We start from the raw sequence: 17503 nt of genomic DNA on the forward strand, positions 1-17503 counted from the left end.
ATCTTTTGAAGAGTTTCGACGGAAAATTACCACTAACAAGACTAACAGGAGTAACAGGAGTAACAGGAGTAACAAGACCCCCCATTGAGGGAGTATCGAGGGGTTTTGAGTGGGGATCTATACAGTTATTTAGTACGAGTTACTCCGTAGTCCAGGGCTTTTTTTGGGAACAGCAGAACAGACATAGTACTAAACGGGGCTTAGGTTCGGGAAACGGTTGGTCCTGGCAGTTCCAGAGCCAAGGGACAGTGAGAGAAAGCGTTGTTTCTTGTTTTTTTTTTTGTTGGATTCGCACTGCTTTTTTTGTGGCTCCCTTTTTTTGCCCGGAGGTTTTTAGTGGACTGTGGATGTTAGTGTGGTGATTTTGGTTTCATCGGTTCTTTTTGGGTAAACAGTGGGCTTTCTGGGGCCGACTGGGGCCGCTGATAGGTGTGAATGGCCCGGGACGTTGGGTCTGAACAGGAAAAAAAAAGGGAAAGGGAAAAATGACAAAATTCATAATTGTGTTTGAGGCTAGCTTCAGGGGTAGAATCGTAAACCAAAGCGCGTTAGGAACTGTAGGTTCGTGTACGGAGTAATGTATTTAGTTCTAGGTCGGATCTTGGTTGTTATCCATGGATCTTGGTACGGAGTACGGAGTAGATCTAGTTGATATTAAGTATATCATATAGAATATGGTTCTATGAACATACTCCTACCTGCCACTGGCTTTGACTATTATCGATAGTACGGAATATCCATGGGTAGACCCTCACTGCCAATTAGGGTACCATCAATAACTAGCAGGTCAAAGTCTGTATCTATACTCCTTATTCCCCGCTCAGAAGTGCTAACCCTAACTCTGTCACAACCAGTACAAGCTACGGAATACCGAGCAAAACCCCTTCATGTGCTCTCATGCCATTCCAAGGTTTATAAAGGATGCGTTGTACATGACATACATGGCATACATAGTGGATGTGTATAAATGTACAATACACAGTAACGCACAGACAGGATTACGTGCAGACGCGCTTTTGTCTCTCGATCGCCCTGGTCCAATCGATTTTCCCATCATTTTTGACTTCGGAATTGCTCTGATCTGGTCGATCAGGATGATCTGAACCTCACTTCTGACCGCGGAATCATCAGGGAATTGGGTCTGCTCATACCCATGCTGCCTGGCTCCTGGTGATGCCTATCACCGGTGAATCAAACCTCTCCGGAGTCATAAAAAGTTGATTATCGAACTGAGCATGAGCGAGAGGTACGAATTACGGAGTAGCTGGTGGTGAACTCCAAGGTGCAAGATGATAGAGTAACTCCACGCGCGGGTACGGAGTTGAGGGCGGTGAGAGTGAACGCGAAATGTCAATAGCTTCGGTTTCATTCCAATTAGGCTATTTTTCTTTTCTCCTCGTACCTTTACCGCTTCGGCCCCTTGACATACCGGCAGAATCTACCACAGCTTCTTTCTCCCCTCGACTTCGCTTGACTCCGATTTCACCACCGATTAGTCCGTGTTGTCATGTCTCATGACCACGCGGACTCTGAGCTGAAGATGGAACCGCCTTCAAATGGAAATGGCAACGCCATGATCAAGAACAGTGACTCGCGTCCATCCTCGCGTATCTCCTCGCGTACCTCTCAATCACCACTCCCCAAGAAGGAGCTTTCCCCATCCCCCGATACCGCCACCGCCGCCATGAAGAACGATCCAGACATCAAGCAAGAGCGTCCGAAGCTCTCTCGCAGCTCATCAAAGGTGTCGCGACCCCCACCGCTCTATGACCACTTGCCGGACAGCACCAAAGATGCGCTGGCCACTTTCGAGCAGATCGCTGCTTGCCAGTACGCCAACAAATACATGGGATACACCGAGCTGGCCATGGAGTGCGATTGCGCCGAAGAGTGGGGTAAGCTTGAATCCAGAAATCTTGGTCCACCGTGGACTCGACACGGCTATCTCGAACATTCACTGATTTGTTGCATGTAGATTCGAGTTTAGGTCAAAATTTAGCCTGTGGCGAGGACTCCGATTGTATCAACCGCGCGACCAAAATCGAGTGTGCGGGCGACTGCGGCTGTGGCGCGGATTGTCGCAACCAACGATTCCAGAAGGGTCAATTTGCCTCCGTGGCCGTGATCAAGACTGAAAAGAAGGGGTTCGGATTGCGCGCGGAAACGAATCTTCACGAAGGAGATCTGATTTACGAATATGTTGGGGAGGTCGTGGCGGAGCAGCAATTCCGGAAGCGCATGAGGCAGTATGACGAAGAGGGCATCAAGCACTTTTATTTCATGTCCTTGAGCACAGGCGAATTTGTCGATGCGACCAAGCGTGGTAACCTGGGCCGGTTCTGCAACCACTCTTGCAATCCTAACTGTTTTGTTGACAAATGGGTCGTGGGAGAGAAGATGCGCATGGGAATCTTTGCCGAGCGAGCCATCCAGGCAGGCGAAGAACTGGTCTTCAACTACAATGTTGACCGATACGGTGCCGATCCTCAACCCTGCTACTGCGGAGAACCGATGTGCACTGGTTTCATCGGTGGACGCACTCAGACTGAGCGTGCGACGAAGTTGTCCAACTCGACAATGGAAGCCTTGGGTATGGACGACGAAGAAGACGGTTGGGATACCGTGGTCGCGAAGCGGCCCAAGAAGAAGAAGACGGGCGAGGATGACGACGAGTACGTTGAAAACGCACAGCCCAAGTCCTTATCAGAGGACAGTGTCACCAAGGTCATGGCAGCTCTGGTGCAGTGCCAGGAGAAATGGATCGCTGTCAAACTTCTCGGTCGTATCCAACGCTGCGAGGACGAGCGTGTGCGCAGTCGTGTGGTCAAAATGCACGGTTATCAAATTCTCAATGCCCAGCTCACTCAATGGAAGGAGGATTACAACGTGGTGTTGCAGATCCTCAATATCCTGGACTCCTTCCCCCGACTCACTCGAAACAAAATCATAGACTCCAAGATCGAAGCTAATATCCAGCCGTTGACGACCTGTGGAGATGAGCGCGTGGCAGAGAAGGCTGCTAAACTGCTTGCAAGCTGGGCTGGGCTGAAAATTGGGTACCGAATCCCACGCACGAAGCGAGGTCAAGATGCGAAGCAGGCAGTCAACCAGTTCGAGCGTCGCGAGACTGGAGTTCAGCAGCGCCAACGATCTGTCACCCGTTCCCCATCCCCTGTTTACGATGCTCCCCGGGGACCGGCGCAGCAACGACGCGATCGGGGCCCTCAGCGTGGACCCAGACAACAGAACCGCCGCGGTAATTGGCCTTTGCCTGATGGATGGTTCACTGCAGAGTCAGATGGCCGCACTTACTATTATTCTGCTTCCGGAAAAACAACATGGGAACGTCCAACTGCCCCGGCCACACCGGCTACAGCGCCAGGCCAACCCTCCAAGAACCAGCAGAATCTGGCCTTGCAGAAGGTCATTGATGGCATCATGAATGCTCGGGAGGACACGCCGTCTGAGAAAAAGACCGACTCACCGGCCACGCCTCAGCCAGCTGATCTTCCGGAAAAGAAGAGCAAGGAGACGGAGAAGTGGAGAAAGCTTCCTCTGGAAAAGCAGAAGAAGATTTACGAGAACACAGTGAGTATCAAGTCATCTGGCTCGGTGGCGTGAATGCAGGGACTAACACTTCAAAAGCTTTTCCCCCATATCAAAGGCGTGGTCGACCAATACAAGCACAAAATCCCGAAGGACAAGCTGAAGCGATTTGCCAAAGATGTAAGATTTGATGGTTCTCTCTGCGAAATTCGAACATGCTAGCTAACCTGCCTAATCTGTCAGACCGCAAAGAAGCTCGTGGAAAGTGACTACAAGAAGAATCGCGTGACCGATCCCACCAAGATCAGCAGCAAGCACCAACAGACCGTTAAAAGCTACTGCAAGACTTTCTTCGACAAAGCGGCGACCAAATACGAGGCTATCGAAAAGCTCAAGTCCATGAAGTCTCAGGATGCGACACCCACCCCCACCGCTGATGTTGACGACGCCGTCGATATCCAGCTTCTTGACGATGATACTGCCCTTCCCTCCCCCGAGGATGATGAGGTATCCCTCAAGCGGAAACATGAGGAAACCCTGCATGTCGACCGCGCCGACGAGGGTGACACATCGCCTTCCAAACGCCAGAAATCTACTCCTCCCCCACCCCCACCTCCCCCTCCCCCCTGCCCCTGCCGAATCACCAGTCGGTGACGGCGACATCAGCATGGCAAACGCCAGTCAATCACCCAAGGATACCGACATGAACATGGAGACGCCAAACCAGAACCCCCAGACCAGCATTGAGTAGGGGTTTTCTTTTAATTGCATGCATACCCAAAAGCGAGAACGGGAATTGAGATTGTGCATTATTTCTGCTTCTACCGTGTCATTTTTTGCGCCACTTTATTTGTGCTTTTAGCTTTTCAGCTTTCGTCAATACCCCCGAGCGGCAGTGCTTGTCACTACGATAGTTTGCATCCATTCGGTTTCTATTTGTTTGATTTTTGCACGACAGTCGGAGTAGCTTGGAGCTCAAGACCACTTTCCCCAGGATATTATCCTAGTTATGGGGAGGTTCCACAGGTGATCTACCAGACTAAAGACCATTTGCTTCTTCTAATTCAGCCTTATTTTTGTGTACAAAATCAATAATCCAACTCTAAAGTAAGCCTCGAAGAAAAAGAAGATCATTTCAGCGTAAAGAAACCCAAGGCTACCAGGGGTACCTAAATCTAATAGAAACTCTCGACAATGCTGTCCTTATTCACACCAGCAGCGGCACCGGCACCACCAGGAGCCATCTCACCAAGACGGAACACAGACTCCACAACGCTCAGTTCCGTAGCAGTGGTGTCCAGACCCGTGATAGCAAGCCAGTCGTTAACGACCATACCAGCACCCACGACCGCGGATCCACGGTTCACACTACCGGCAACAAGAGGAACCTGCAGCAAAGAGGAAAGCTCATCCTGGTCTCGGATGGAGGTCTTGGGGTGGACGATACCACCGGAGTTGGAGAGAGCCATGTAAGAGCCCGTTAGGACGTTATCGGCGACTGTTTGGCGGAAGACTTCTACACCGAGGACATCGGCGATGCTGGAAATTTTCATTAGTATCACGCCGTCGGTCAAAAACATGACTTTTGTGGGTGGGAAACGGCTTACATCTCCTCGGTCTCACGCTCCAGATCGGGGTGCACGATTGCGACATGGTCGTTGCAGCAGATGACGTTTCCGAGCGCCGAGAGACGCTCTTCTATCCGTTGAATTTTCACCGAGTCTGGCAGTGAATTGCGCAGATGTTGCAGTTCTTGGTCTGTGGTTGTGGTGGGGACGAGGAGTCCTTTGCGGTTACTGCGTGGTGTTAGTAGGTTGTTTCTGTTTTTCGCCCCTCATGGGCTAGTCTTCGGATCTCGATCTCTGCACTCACCCGACGACTAGACGGCCGACAATTCGGGTACCGGCGATAGTGGCGTGACAGATAGGAATGACATCTTGGAGTTCGGACTCGAAAACACTGGTCTCCGTTAGATTTTTCCTCTAAAATTTTCCCGTGGCTGATGTACCTGTAGAAGTTCTCAGATCCACCGACAGCGACGATGGCGTAGGCGTTGGTCAGGCAGGAGAAGACGCCGACCCTGGTGAGTGTTAGCTTGGAACGTCTTGGCCTCTGGGATTGCCTACTCGTTGGAGTTCTCGAATTGCGCGCGGACAGCCATGGTATCTCTCAGTCTTGGGTAGTGTCCGGAATGGTGAAAATTTGCGGTGAGAGCGGGGTAATGCGGAGCAGCGCAGCGCAGAGCAAAGAAGATCTAAAAAGAATCAAAGAAGTGGAATAACCGTTTGAGTGTCTGGAATCGACGCAGATGTCCAGATAAATAATTGCAGCGACGTGCGATAAAAAAAGAGGAAAGCTCGGTCCAATCAGCTGTCCGTCTGCACTTGCCCCGCCGGAGCCGCAGAGGCGAGAAGAGGTGGGTTGATATTATGTACTGGTACTTGACTGACTATGTACTGTTGTATGACAGTATAAGTACCTATACATCCTCTTCACTGACTCATTCTGTCTCATGCTGATGATTCATTCGACTTTAAACAGACTCATGCTCTACCTGTTCTGACTGGGCAGTGCTCTCGTGTTGTTGCAAATTCCTCAGGACTCAGCCTTGCCACTTTCAGAATCATTCTTGTTGTCAGGACCCAAGGACAAGTAGCTTCACTAAAGACTCATATTACCAATTCCGACAATTGAATTAATGAGAACATGCTCGACACATAATATTGCCTATCCCTCTTTGGTACACAATCAATATTCATATTTAGAATATTAAAACTGCCGAAGACGCCACTGCCCAGGTGTAGCTTACAGTAGAAGGGGAAAAGGCCTAGAAGAGTGGAACTATACGGAGTAGTGTGGCGGAGGCCCACCAACACAAGTAGATGAATACCAACTTTGTTTGTTTGATTTGAATAGATGGGGATAGTTCTGGCGGTGAGGCAAGTTACCCTCAAAAACAATTTCGTTAAGTTTCTAAAAAAAATGTCTACTAAGCTGAGAACAGTGACTTTGTCTCTAATCTAAGAATGCAAGGGTTGATTCCTCTAAGATCGCTTTACTATGTTTCTTAGAGCAAGCAAGAAACAGCCATTGCAAGAAACTTCATGACATTGATGTCCTCTCTTGGTCTATATACCTTAAAGTCTTCTTGATATTCTTGTTGATGGAATTTCATAGATATTGCGGTGCATCTGCTGAGCTGAACAAAGCACAACATCTAGCCCTCACACAAGCTTCATGGGGCCAGGTAACCGTCTTCTGCCCAAGGTCAGGTGTAAACAGCTGATCAACTATATTATTCGCAAGAGACTTTTTCTCTTGGGCAAGTAATAAACCTTGGAACCTTGGAAGAACACAGCATCTACCTAAAAAAGACATTGCAGATCCCAAACCAAGCACGATCATGCCCAGGTGTGCCACCCTGTATTTGGGATCTTTATAAATTTGCATGCTTCATTCAAAGGACTGATATCATTCAGCTTCGGGGCTTTCTGTGTTGGATGGGAGTTTGGTGATGATCAAATCAAATGCAGCAACTCTTGTGAAGTTTAGATGTGATACTCCAGGGCTTACTAGGTAGGTACTCATCAAAACGACAACCTTGGAAAATGCCAGATATAATACCATATACCTAAAGTTAAGATAAATGCAACAATGATCACTAGTAATGTAGATATACTCACGTTTGACCTCATCGTCATCTCGAAAGACGTGATCTGTACATCTGAAGTCAAGTTGATCTCAGCTGGAGCCCCAACCCTTTATTCTCCATATTTTACAATACTTCAAGCTGAATCATCACTTAGACAAGCTCTTAGATCTAAGCTGACATCCGTCTCTGTCTACGTCTCTCGTGAGGCCAAAGTAAGGAGAACTTTCATTCTCTGCGCCCTTCCCAAAAACTAATCACAACAAACCCAGGGGAAGGCAGAATTAATAAGTACATAAAGCGTGGTATCAAACAGAACGCTACATCGAGAAACTAGTGGTACAATCCTAGTACCGGCGCTGGTGAGAGCCCGGCGGCGGCGGGAAATACAATGAGGGAGGACCCGGAGGTCCATGTCCCGGAGCCGGATGGCCCGGCCCGGGAGCGTGAGCTGGCGCATGGCCTGGAGGCGCATGGCCAGGTGGAGGGGGCAGATAGCCCGGCATTGGCAGGCGGGCGAAATTTGAGCCCGGGGGAGGCGGCAGCTGAGGCGGACCGTTCATTGCGAACGGGTCCGGGAGACCCATGCCGCGCGCGGGGGAGGAGGCGGCGCGGCTGGGTGGGGGTTGGGGGGGGGGAGGATGAAGGATCGGGGGTCTGTGGGCGCCAGGTGCACTTGGTGCTGCTGCTGCTGCTGTTGGGGGATGATGCGATGCATTGGGTCTGGGCGCATCATCGGGGGGAGGTGATGAGGAACTGTTGGTTCGGCCAATGCTGTGTCGGCCAATATAGAGAGGGCGCGGGGATCAACGGGGACTTCAACAGTTCCATCTAATCCGATAATTTTGCCTGCTGCTTCGGTTTCTGTGATGAATGCTGATGCGTAGAGCATGCTTTCGAAAGCGGTAGAGGTGACTGTGCGCAGAGCTTCTTCGTCTGTGAGCTCTGTTGCGATAGAAAGATTGCCCATGCGGACTTTTTGGACGAATTCTTCCCAGCCCTCGACCGCTGCATCGTAGTCAATTGCCCCTTCAGGGTCTCGGACTGCGTCCGCAGCAAAGCCGCGCTCGACTTGGCGAGTGGCTTTATCGCCGGATCGGAAGAGGAATTGTTTTTCAGATTTTTCAGAGTCCGATGTATCAGTCTGACAGCTGTTAGTATGGTTTGTGTTTGGAGGGCTTGAGTATCCATACCTCTGTGTGTTCATCGTCTTCGGCCACCTTGCGACCTTGGATCAATGCCATCATTTTGCCCATCAACATAGTAGTCATATCATCTTGGGCTTCTTCAATGAGGTGCTGTTTGAGAAGAGTCAGTAACAGACAATTGACATTGATGTAAATAACTCTTACCGCTGCAGTATCTTTGATCCTGTAAAGTTCACCATCACGCTTCTGGATTGCCAGTGCGGTCGCCAGCTTGTGCTGAGCATCTAGCTTTTTGATTGCCTTGCGTTCATGCTCATCCAGTTCCTGCTGGACTTGAGCGAATTCAGGGCACTCCTTGTAGGAATTTTTGTCACGGGCAAGCCTGTGCATGTTGTGATCGGCAACCACGCTCAATGCAATCTGCTGCGCTTGGCCCACCTTCTTGAACAATGCTGAGAGTTCTTCCTGTCGGTCTTTGGTTCGCTGAGATTCCGGAGTGGGTGATGGAGTACGGCCACGCCAATTTTCAGAGTCCCAAATTTCATCCTCAATTTTCTTGCCACGTTTGATAATAGTCGTCTGCTTGGCTCGACCTCGCCCACGGCCTCCGCGGGGCTTGGTAACTGCTGAGCGAATCGGGCCGACAAAACCACCGCGGCCACCACGCCCACGGCCTCGACCGCGACCCCGGCCACGACCACCACGACTTCCTCGACCACGACCTCCTCTGACAGCAGTTGGGAAGGCGGGTGGATCGTATTCCTCTGAGGGGGACAGGGACATCCTCGGGGGATGTTTCATTTTGTGTGTCAATTTCTGTTCCATTTTGCATAGGGCTTTCTGGTGTGTCTTCAGGCTCCGTATCATCATTCCGGAGTTTTTTGTTGGAGACACCTTCGGAGTCAACTTCCGGTGTTCCATCTGCCATATCAATAGACTTGCGCTTGCGAGACAGCCGAGGGGTTGATACGGCGCTGAAAGGTGCTTGTTCAAAGTCGGAAATTTTCATGTTCTCTGCAGGAGTTTCATCCTTGGCTTTGGGGGGTTGGAGTAAATCATGGGGCATTTCGTCCGCCAATTCATCAGCAGCGCCAAGTTGGCCGGCTGAAGGAGATGCAGGGGCAGAAGCAACCATGCGAGGTTCAGGTGATTGAGAGGTTTTTGAGATGGGAGGTTCGGACCTGTAATCCTCTTCATATTGTTGAGAATCATCCATGTCAACATTTTGGTGATTGAAATCGGTCTCAACGACTTTGGTCGGCGAGACGTCTTCATCATAGGTGCCATCTTCATTAGGCTTTAGTCTGGCTGATTGCCGCGTGGTCCGCGAAGACTCGGGCACAGGCCTTGGCTGCCGAGGGCGCCGTGTGCGAGGAGTCTGTGGACTTTGCAAGGCGTTTGATGCGCTTTCATCGGCATCAAGGTCAGTGGAATCTCCACGTTCCAGCAAATACAATGAGGGAACTTTTAATTTAACGATGAGAGAAGTGGTCTCTGCTGGCGCTTCATTGCTGGATGGAAGACGACCAGGCAGACTGGAGCGGCCACGACCGCGACCACGACCCCCTGCCGCGACCTCGGCCGCGGGTAGGAGTAGCAATGACATCTATACATGGGTCAGCTTTTGTGTGCCGCCAGCGAGGTGTTGAGCATACCTTGTGCAGTGCGACCTGATCGCGTCGAAATACTGGGGGTGCGGACAGCAGGCTGGGCAGCCGCACGATTTTTTCTTCTTCCCACCATCGCTGTTGTCTTTGGAAGGAAATTAGTGCTGAGAACGGGGAAAAATCAAGTAGCAGCAAGGGGGTGCGCGGAGACACGGTTACGACATGGGAAAATTGCACCGCACGTCAAATAGATCAAAGGGGAATCTCTAAAATCCAGTGCAAGAACAAAGTGGTAACGTTCAGGGCAGAGACAGGAGGGTAACAAGGGTGAAGATGTGTACAGAGTAGACAACAAGGTAGACCGAGCCCGAACACGCCAAACCGTGGAAGAATACAGAAGAATACAGTCGCGAGGATGCAAAGCAGGCCGAGTACAGCGCAGAAAAAGCAAGGCTTGGCAGATGAAACAATACAATAGCAGAACAGAACACGCGATCAACAGCAGAAGACAGGGTTTTTAGAGGCGGCGCGCCAGTCGAAAACGGATACAAAAGCAGAAAAGGTGGGTGCATTGACAAGGAAGAGCAAAGGAAGATCACGACGATCACCAAAAAGAAGACTTACCGGCAAAGCGATGGGATCGAAGAGATGTCTAGTCAAGATTTGACCGGGTGGATGGGGAAAACGGGAATGTAAAAAAAATGGGGGCGGAAGCCGGAGGGGACAGCCAGTAGAAGAGCAGAAAATGACGAGATTGAAGAAATCGATGCTGGATGATAGAAACAGGGTATTTTGGAAGCCAAAAAAATAAAGAAACGAACTGGCAAAGTGATTGAGAGGAAAAAAGAGAGAGAGTATGAAGTAGAGAAGTAGAGAGGAGAGGAGAAAGGGAAACGGTCAAAACAGTCGATGATTAGCTGAGAGAGAACCTTCCCGTCTCATAGTGATAGTCGACTCTACACTCGGAATACAACTACTGTCTGAATACTATCTGCTGAATGAGGAGTACTGCTGTCGATTTACTCTGGCCATTGACTGATTGTTCTTCTTCTGCTTCGCTCTTCGGTCATTTTTCGCGTAATAGCGTCACTGGTCCATTGGGAACGTAGTAGAACAATAGGAACTAGACTCCCTCAATCGAACACTTCCATTGCAAGGACATTCATGCCCTTTCATTCTCCCAAGGTTCTCCAGCTTTGGAGACCTTGATAGTAATGTTCCATACCTATACCATAGATCCTTGCCTGTACGTGCATCTCCGATCCCCAGCCACTTCCGGCACACAAGCACCGGAGCATTTTGGCAGCCTGTGTGATTTTCTCTACAGAGTACTCATACCCTTTTTACTAGATACTGGACTTGATTTTGGAATCTATACATCCATACATCCACAAGGTCTTCTATCATCTGCTCTCCCCTATTGTTGAACGAGAAAAAAAAATAAGGATGTTCCACCGACCCACTTAGCTTGAGAGTCGGTGACAACGGATGCGGACGTTACAATATTTTTCTCGTCATTGGCTCATATGTACGAAGACGCAATTGAATATGTAACTGTGGTTGTACTTTCAAACAGAAAATAAAATTGCAAGGCCACACGGATATACCCATTACCAGATCCCAATCCCAAGACGTCAGACCCCCCCCGAGGTCTCATTCCTATATACATTCCAAACATATACAACGCAAAAGCTCGCAATACAAAAAGGCAAAATCAATGGATCGGCAAAGAACACAAAAACATAGCAAGTCATATAAAGGGTATGCCAAGGGGCAACCCTCACTTTTCATAAGGGGATTCGTTCAAGTCATATCGCACACTTCTTCTCTCTTCCAAAGGTGAAGGTGTCCGACTTTCCCGCAGCGACCGTGCGGAGCGCATTCGGGTGATTGTGCCAGCCGGGATAGTTTGGCCTGCTGAAGGTGAGGCTTTAACAATTGTCCCGGGGTTCAATGTGGGTGAGGGACAGGGACTGTTGGAGCGGAAGAGGGGATGAATGTTGTTCTCGCGGAAAGGATTGTATTCCCAGGTTGAGTTGGGATTGGTTGGAGTTAGGTTTGTAGTTGGGGAGTCGAGAAGGGTAGATGATGGGGAGGGTAATGGGTGAATGGCGCTGTCGAGAGAGAGTGGAGTTGGAGCATTGCGGCGAACGCTGGACATGCTGCGGATGCTGGTGCTGCCCCGGAGAGCTCGGGCAGGGGGTGTTTGGTCCGTTGAAGGAGGTGGTGATGAACGTGTAGATGTTGTGTCAATGGAGCCGTTTTTGGTTTCGCTCTTTTCGTATGGACAGAGTGTTGCGTCGGAGTAACGGCTTGAACGCCGGGGGAATTTACGGAGCGAGGTTCTCTTGGGCTCGAATAGTTCAGAGAGATCGCAGACTCGCGGTGGTGTGGGAAGAAGCCTGGGGCTCTCGGGCATGTCTTTGAGCTCGTGGCTGTATGAGCGTGGCCAGTCGGCGTTCGACTGGGCTTGGAATAGAGTCGTTGTGATGTATCCACAGTAGAGGCCCTGGACGAAGACTGATAGAGCCCAGAAGACGGCTCGGACCACGAAGACGGCACCTTGGGGGCTCATGGACATTGCCCCGGCTGATGAAGCTGCAGCCATGAGTAGATATCCACCAGACAGGTACGTACAGGGGAGACGTCCTGTCTGGATATTCTTGTGATGGAAGAGACCGAGGGTGATGAGGGCCAGGCAGCCCATTGCACTGAGGATGATCGAGACCACGTCGGCCGAGGCCTGGGAAGTCGCAAAGCAGATACCATTGAGAATAGTGACAATGAATGTGAGGAGCAATGAGGCTCCCGCCAGTGTGTAGGGCAAAGAAGGCATGCTGAACATTAGAAAATACAAAGAAGGACTGTACAAAGAGTGGCCTTGTATGTTTCAAGAGAGTGGTAATGTCAATCGTTGGCAGCACTGCCAATCCGAGACGTTCGCCAATGCAGGCAATGAATGAGTGTGAGGGAACTGCAGCTCAGAAAGGAACTCCTGGGAGTATTTATCTAGCACGCAGAAGTATTGGGTTCGCACACGGGACGGGGCGATGCACCCTCAGCATGGCTCAAAGTATATCGGCCGGGGAAAGCAGTCCGTCTGAACCTGTCACTTTTTGCCTGGCAGAAGGATCAAAGATCGGTCTGATCCATCAGCCCGGCATAATGGTTAGAGTGTGCAAATTAGATTTGGTTGGACTAGGGCTCAATCGATTGGTTGCGGAAGAGAGATGCCGTGGTGTGGGCTGCATGCTGTGCCTGGTGTATTGACAAATGTCGTGTTCCGAGCAATTGGGGGCGAGACCATTGTGCCCTTCCAGATTGCAGCCCCGATAGTTCGGTCAATCGCTGGAACAATGGCACTTTATTTCTGATCTGTCAGTTATGTGGATCGATTTTCCAGCCCTCTGGGACTAGAGGTGGCGGATCCTCTGACCCAATCTCAATAGTGCGTTTTAAATGTGATCTATCCGCCACCCCTTGCGAACAGAGGGAAAAAAGCTCCGAACTCCCCTGAATCTTTTTCTTGTGGGTTCAAGATCGGGTTTTAGATTGTCTGGAGAGAGACTCCAAGTGCTCAAGATTTGATTTCGCGAAACACGTCTAGAACACTTATGGGTCCGTGCGTTGTCCATATGTATACAATTTCCTACACACAAAGTACGAAGTACGAAGTATGCATTACGGAGTATGCAGTGCTTTATGGTAGGTCTTTGCCTTCGAAAAAGAAAATATTATTACGATTGGAGGATTGGATCAACTCCGCTTGATAGATCCGGTGTTTTGATTGAAAATCTCGGTCCACAATCTAGTTGTAATCTTTTTCAAGCCCGAAGTGATGGAATTCACTTAGTTAAACCTTGAAAGATTCTGAGGTCGCGGATGGATTCTGATCTAGTTATGGACCTTGAACTATGATCAGTACGGAGTACTCCGTATCAACGTGTATATCACCATTCAGCCCCAGAGAACTTGTCGGCTCCCAATTTGGACGTAGAAAACGAAAAAAATCAATTAAAGAAAAATTTGATACGGAGTCCTGCGCAGTCTGTGTTCAGAAGCGATGTGCGGAGTACGGGGTAGCACCGGTGTCCCAAGTACGGAGTAAACCTTTGCTATTCATTTGAAAAGACAGGTGACTATCTTCAGCCTACGGATCAGTGCTTAGAACAATAGCGAAAAGCACCTCGGTACTCCGTAGAGATCCTTGATTGCATGCGCTGCTTTGGAATGATTGTTAAACAATAACAAGGGCAAAATCGTCATGCTCAGATACTAGCACATTGTAGAGATCGGTTGCGGTCAGTCTTCGCATGTTTCCAAAATGGGCCCAAGCCTGGTCTGTGAGCTCTGATATCAACTCACGGAGTACCCCGTCAATTGCAAGGAGAGAATAGATATCTTCACGGGACACTGACCATGCAAGGACTCCGTTACTCACCACCACGTTGAGCCAGACCTTGACCATTTCAATGCAAAGCTACGGCCAGGCCTTGGTACATGTGTATGCACCGAACGAACCGAAGCCACAGTACGGAGTACCCCGTACCTCTCTACAAGCGTTAATTGTCAACCTTGACATCTGCATCCCTGATCAGTGCACTCCGGGTATTTCTGGGGAAGCCCAATTGCTGTGTCCAACGGAATCAATTCAATTTCGGCGCCCTTTCAAGTTCCCGCATGCAATAGTTCTTCGGTGTGGGTACAATATGTACTATGAACACGGTCCACCTGAGGCAATGGTGCTCGATCCTGCATGTTGAGGATCAATTTAGACGAATCGGGAAATCCTGAAAATAGATTTGATGTCATTGGGACTCTCTGGAACGTTGGATCTGCGTCTCCCGTCAATTGACTGCGTCTGCCTGATGTAGGCTGCAGACCAGGGGATCGAACAGTATGGAATACGGAGACACCTGCAAGGACTTTGGGATGACCGTACAGCAATGTCAGTAGAACCAAAGGCTGAGAGGAGAATATTGAAAATGATCATCTGAAGCACACACAGAAAGGACAGAAGAGGTTAGAAGTATCCCCAAGTTGTACTGAGTACTTGGAGATGCAAGGCGGTCAATCCGTGCCACCGCCCGCACTCGTTTGCTGCATCATCGTCACTTTATCGGCTCCCCTCGTCTCTTTTCTTCTTTCTTCTTCGACTTCAACGGGAAGATCCACTGTCTCAAACTCGGTTTCTCCCCCTTTCTCTATCCGTCATCTTATTCCTCTGCTCTCTTTTTGATATAATACAAAAGCGCCAAAATGAAGCTTACTTTCAAGGTACGAAAACTTGCCCTTGGGTCCCCACTTTGAACCCTTTGAACTGACAATCATCGCCTGTAGGATCTGAAGCAGATGAAGTTCGTCATCGACGTCGAACCATCTGAAACTGTAAGTTGTCTCAGTCTCTGTGCTCAACGTCATCCGGTGCGGGGCTCATCTGTTTAGGTTCGCGAGGTCAAGGCCAAGATCGCCCAAGAAAAGGGCGAATATGAAGCAGAGCGCATGAAGGTCATTTACTCCGGTATGTTTTTGATTCATTGGACTCTCAGAGACATTCTTGTATTTGCAGAGCCTCAGCTGACCCTCGATCTTTGATCGATCTAGGAAAGATTCTTCAGGATGACAAGACAGTTGAATCTTACAACATTCAAGAAAAGGACTTCCTAGTCTGTTTGCCTCAGAAGGTATGAGATTATCCATAGTTAAGGTCCATTGCATGGTTGTCGATTGAGAACTGACGGAACATACAGCAACCTAAGGCCCCCGCTGCCGCCTCTCAACCCCCCGCTACTCCAGCTGCCCGAGCCCCTGCATCGACACCTGCTGCCCCTCCTGCTCCCCAGGCCGCTGCCGCCCCTCCCCCAGCTGCTGCTCCCGCAACACCGTCTCCGGCCGGTGCTACCCAATCAGGCCCCGCATTTGGTGACCCCTCAACCCTGGCTATGGGCTCTGCCGCTGAGGGCGCCGTTGTGCAGATGGAGGCTATGGGTTTCGCCCGCGCTGACATTGACCGCGCTATGCGCGCCGCGTTCTACAACCCCGACCGTGCCATTGAATACCTTCTGACCGTAAGATTTTTGTGATGTTTCCCTAACGCAGAACCTTTGCTCACAACCACAGGGAATCCCTGATAACATCCAGGAGCAACAACAACAACAGCAACAGGAAGCAGCTGAAGAGCCCGCCCCTACGGGTGCCCCCGCTGCCACTGGTGGTGAGGAGCCTCTCAACCTTTTCGAAGCCGCTGCCCAAGCCGGTGGTGAGGGTGGTCGGCCCCGTGGTGCTGGTGCCGCAGGTGCAGGTGCCGGCGCAGGTGCTGCTGGTGGTGAAGCCCTTGGCAGCCTCGAGTTCCTCCGCAGCAACCCTCACTTCCAGCAGCTCCGTCAGTTGGTCCAACAACAGCCGCACATGCTTGAGCCCATCCTGCAGCAGGTCGCTGCTGGGAATCCCCAGATTGCTTCCATCATTGGTCAAAACTCCGATCAATTCCTGCAGCTCCTTGGTGAAGAAATTGAGGATGATGAGGGTGCTCTGCCGCCCGGCGCACAGGCTATCTCAGTGACGGAAGAAGAGCGCGATGCGATCGAACGTGTATGTCTTTTATTACATCTACTCCAACTCCTTGTGTCTTTCTAACAACTCCTAGCTTTGCCGTCTCGGTTTCCCCCGCGACTCGGTCATCCAGGCGTACTTTGCTTGCGATAAGAACGAGGAATTGGCGGCGAACTTCCTTTTCGACCAGCCTGACGAGGATGAAGAGTAAAGGGAAGAGTCACGAGTAAAATCTTCTCTTTTTCTCTTTTTTATCCCCAAGATTTTTATCTAACCTTATGTTCTGTGATGAATACCAAGCATGCTGTTTGAATTGATTCCCATATCTTCTATCTTCGAATACGACAGTGATCCGCCCCGAGTTTCTTGCTATGGAACTTAGCTCCTTGCATCCACCTCTCATGTATCTACCTAATGGGCAAAATAGGACCTGTTTGCTGCACCGGATGCATAGCTGTCAACGAGTTGATCAGGATGAGTAGGACATCCATGAGATATCTTGGAAATAGATCGGAGATTAGGTCATCTGGTGGGATGTTGAGAGTGGTCATGCGTTGTAGATGTAGACGGGTGACCTCTCACGCCGTAAACCATCGGCATGTATATTTCCGAGATTTGTTGGGATTGCATAGGTCAAAACTCAGCACACCTTGGCTCCTATTGCTCGCTGTGTATAATTTCGAAACGTAGAAAGGTTGATCGACATGAGATATGCAACACCGAGGGTTAAAATCCACGCATGACACGCTCTACTTGTTCAGGTGCCCAGGTGGAAGGTAGGGATCGGTGTCACCTGTGCATGATCTACAGACGAAACATTCTCGTAAAAGCCAATCCACAAGCCGAAATTGGCATATTTGATACCTTGGTTTCCATGGAGAATAGGTTTGGTTTGAAATATCTCGATTCTCGCTCAATGCAAAATGGGTATATGGCCCGTAACCCTAACCCAACCTTGAAATACACCAATATGTAAAAACGAACATTTGTAATATGTATCT

At 49.9% G+C, this 17503-nt stretch overlaps 5 protein-coding genes across 5 annotated transcripts; 2 read left to right on the top strand and 3 right to left on the bottom strand.

The window, feature by feature from the left end:
• Positions 1-1507: 1507 nt before the first annotated feature.
• Positions 1508-4297, top strand: set2 (SET and WW domain protein; the record flags this gene model as incomplete). Its single annotated transcript, XM_056957394.1, has 5 exons — positions 1508-1895; positions 1976-3588; positions 3646-3726; positions 3790-4108; positions 4194-4297. The coding sequence occupies 5 exons, from the start codon at positions 1508-1510 to the stop codon at positions 4295-4297; spliced, it is 2505 nt and encodes an 834-aa protein (XP_056811728.1).
• A 424-nt stretch (positions 4298-4721) lies between these two features.
• On the bottom strand, positions 4722-5707 carry N7506_008102 (translation initiation factor 6; the record flags this gene model as incomplete). Its single annotated transcript, XM_056957395.1, has 5 exons — positions 4722-5085; positions 5154-5342; positions 5419-5505; positions 5555-5626; positions 5673-5707. The coding sequence occupies 5 exons, from the start codon at positions 5705-5707 to the stop codon at positions 4722-4724; spliced, it is 747 nt and encodes a 248-aa protein (XP_056811729.1).
• Positions 5708-7754: 2047 nt separating this feature from the next.
• N7506_008103 (uncharacterized protein) lies at positions 7755-10086 on the bottom strand (the record flags this gene model as incomplete). The annotated part of the gene is made up of 5 exons (XM_056957396.1): positions 7755-8339; positions 8389-8493; positions 8548-8966; positions 9076-9807; positions 9999-10086. The coding sequence occupies 5 exons, from the start codon at positions 10084-10086 to the stop codon at positions 7755-7757; spliced, it is 1929 nt and encodes a 642-aa protein (XP_056811730.1).
• A 1644-nt stretch (positions 10087-11730) lies between these two features.
• On the bottom strand, positions 11731-12786 carry N7506_008104 (uncharacterized protein; the record flags this gene model as incomplete). Its single annotated transcript, XM_056957397.1, has 1 exon — positions 11731-12786. The coding sequence occupies one exon, from the start codon at positions 12784-12786 to the stop codon at positions 11731-11733; it is 1056 nt and encodes a 351-aa protein (XP_056811731.1).
• Positions 12787-15209: 2423 nt separating this feature from the next.
• N7506_008105 (putative UV excision repair protein (RadW)) lies at positions 15210-16713 on the top strand (the record flags this gene model as incomplete). Its single annotated transcript, XM_056957398.1, has 7 exons — positions 15210-15227; positions 15291-15338; positions 15396-15471; positions 15555-15634; positions 15701-16018; positions 16071-16541; positions 16597-16713. The coding sequence occupies 7 exons, from the start codon at positions 15210-15212 to the stop codon at positions 16711-16713; spliced, it is 1128 nt and encodes a 375-aa protein (XP_056811732.1).
• Between the last annotated feature and the right edge of the window lie 790 nt (positions 16714-17503).

The sequence above is a fragment of the Penicillium brevicompactum genome, assembly GCF_028827555.1.
Source record: "Penicillium brevicompactum strain IBT 35665 chromosome Unknown utg000005l_segment0_segment0, whole genome shotgun sequence".
In the NCBI taxonomy this organism is placed as follows: domain Eukaryota; kingdom Fungi; phylum Ascomycota; class Eurotiomycetes; order Eurotiales; family Aspergillaceae; genus Penicillium; species Penicillium brevicompactum.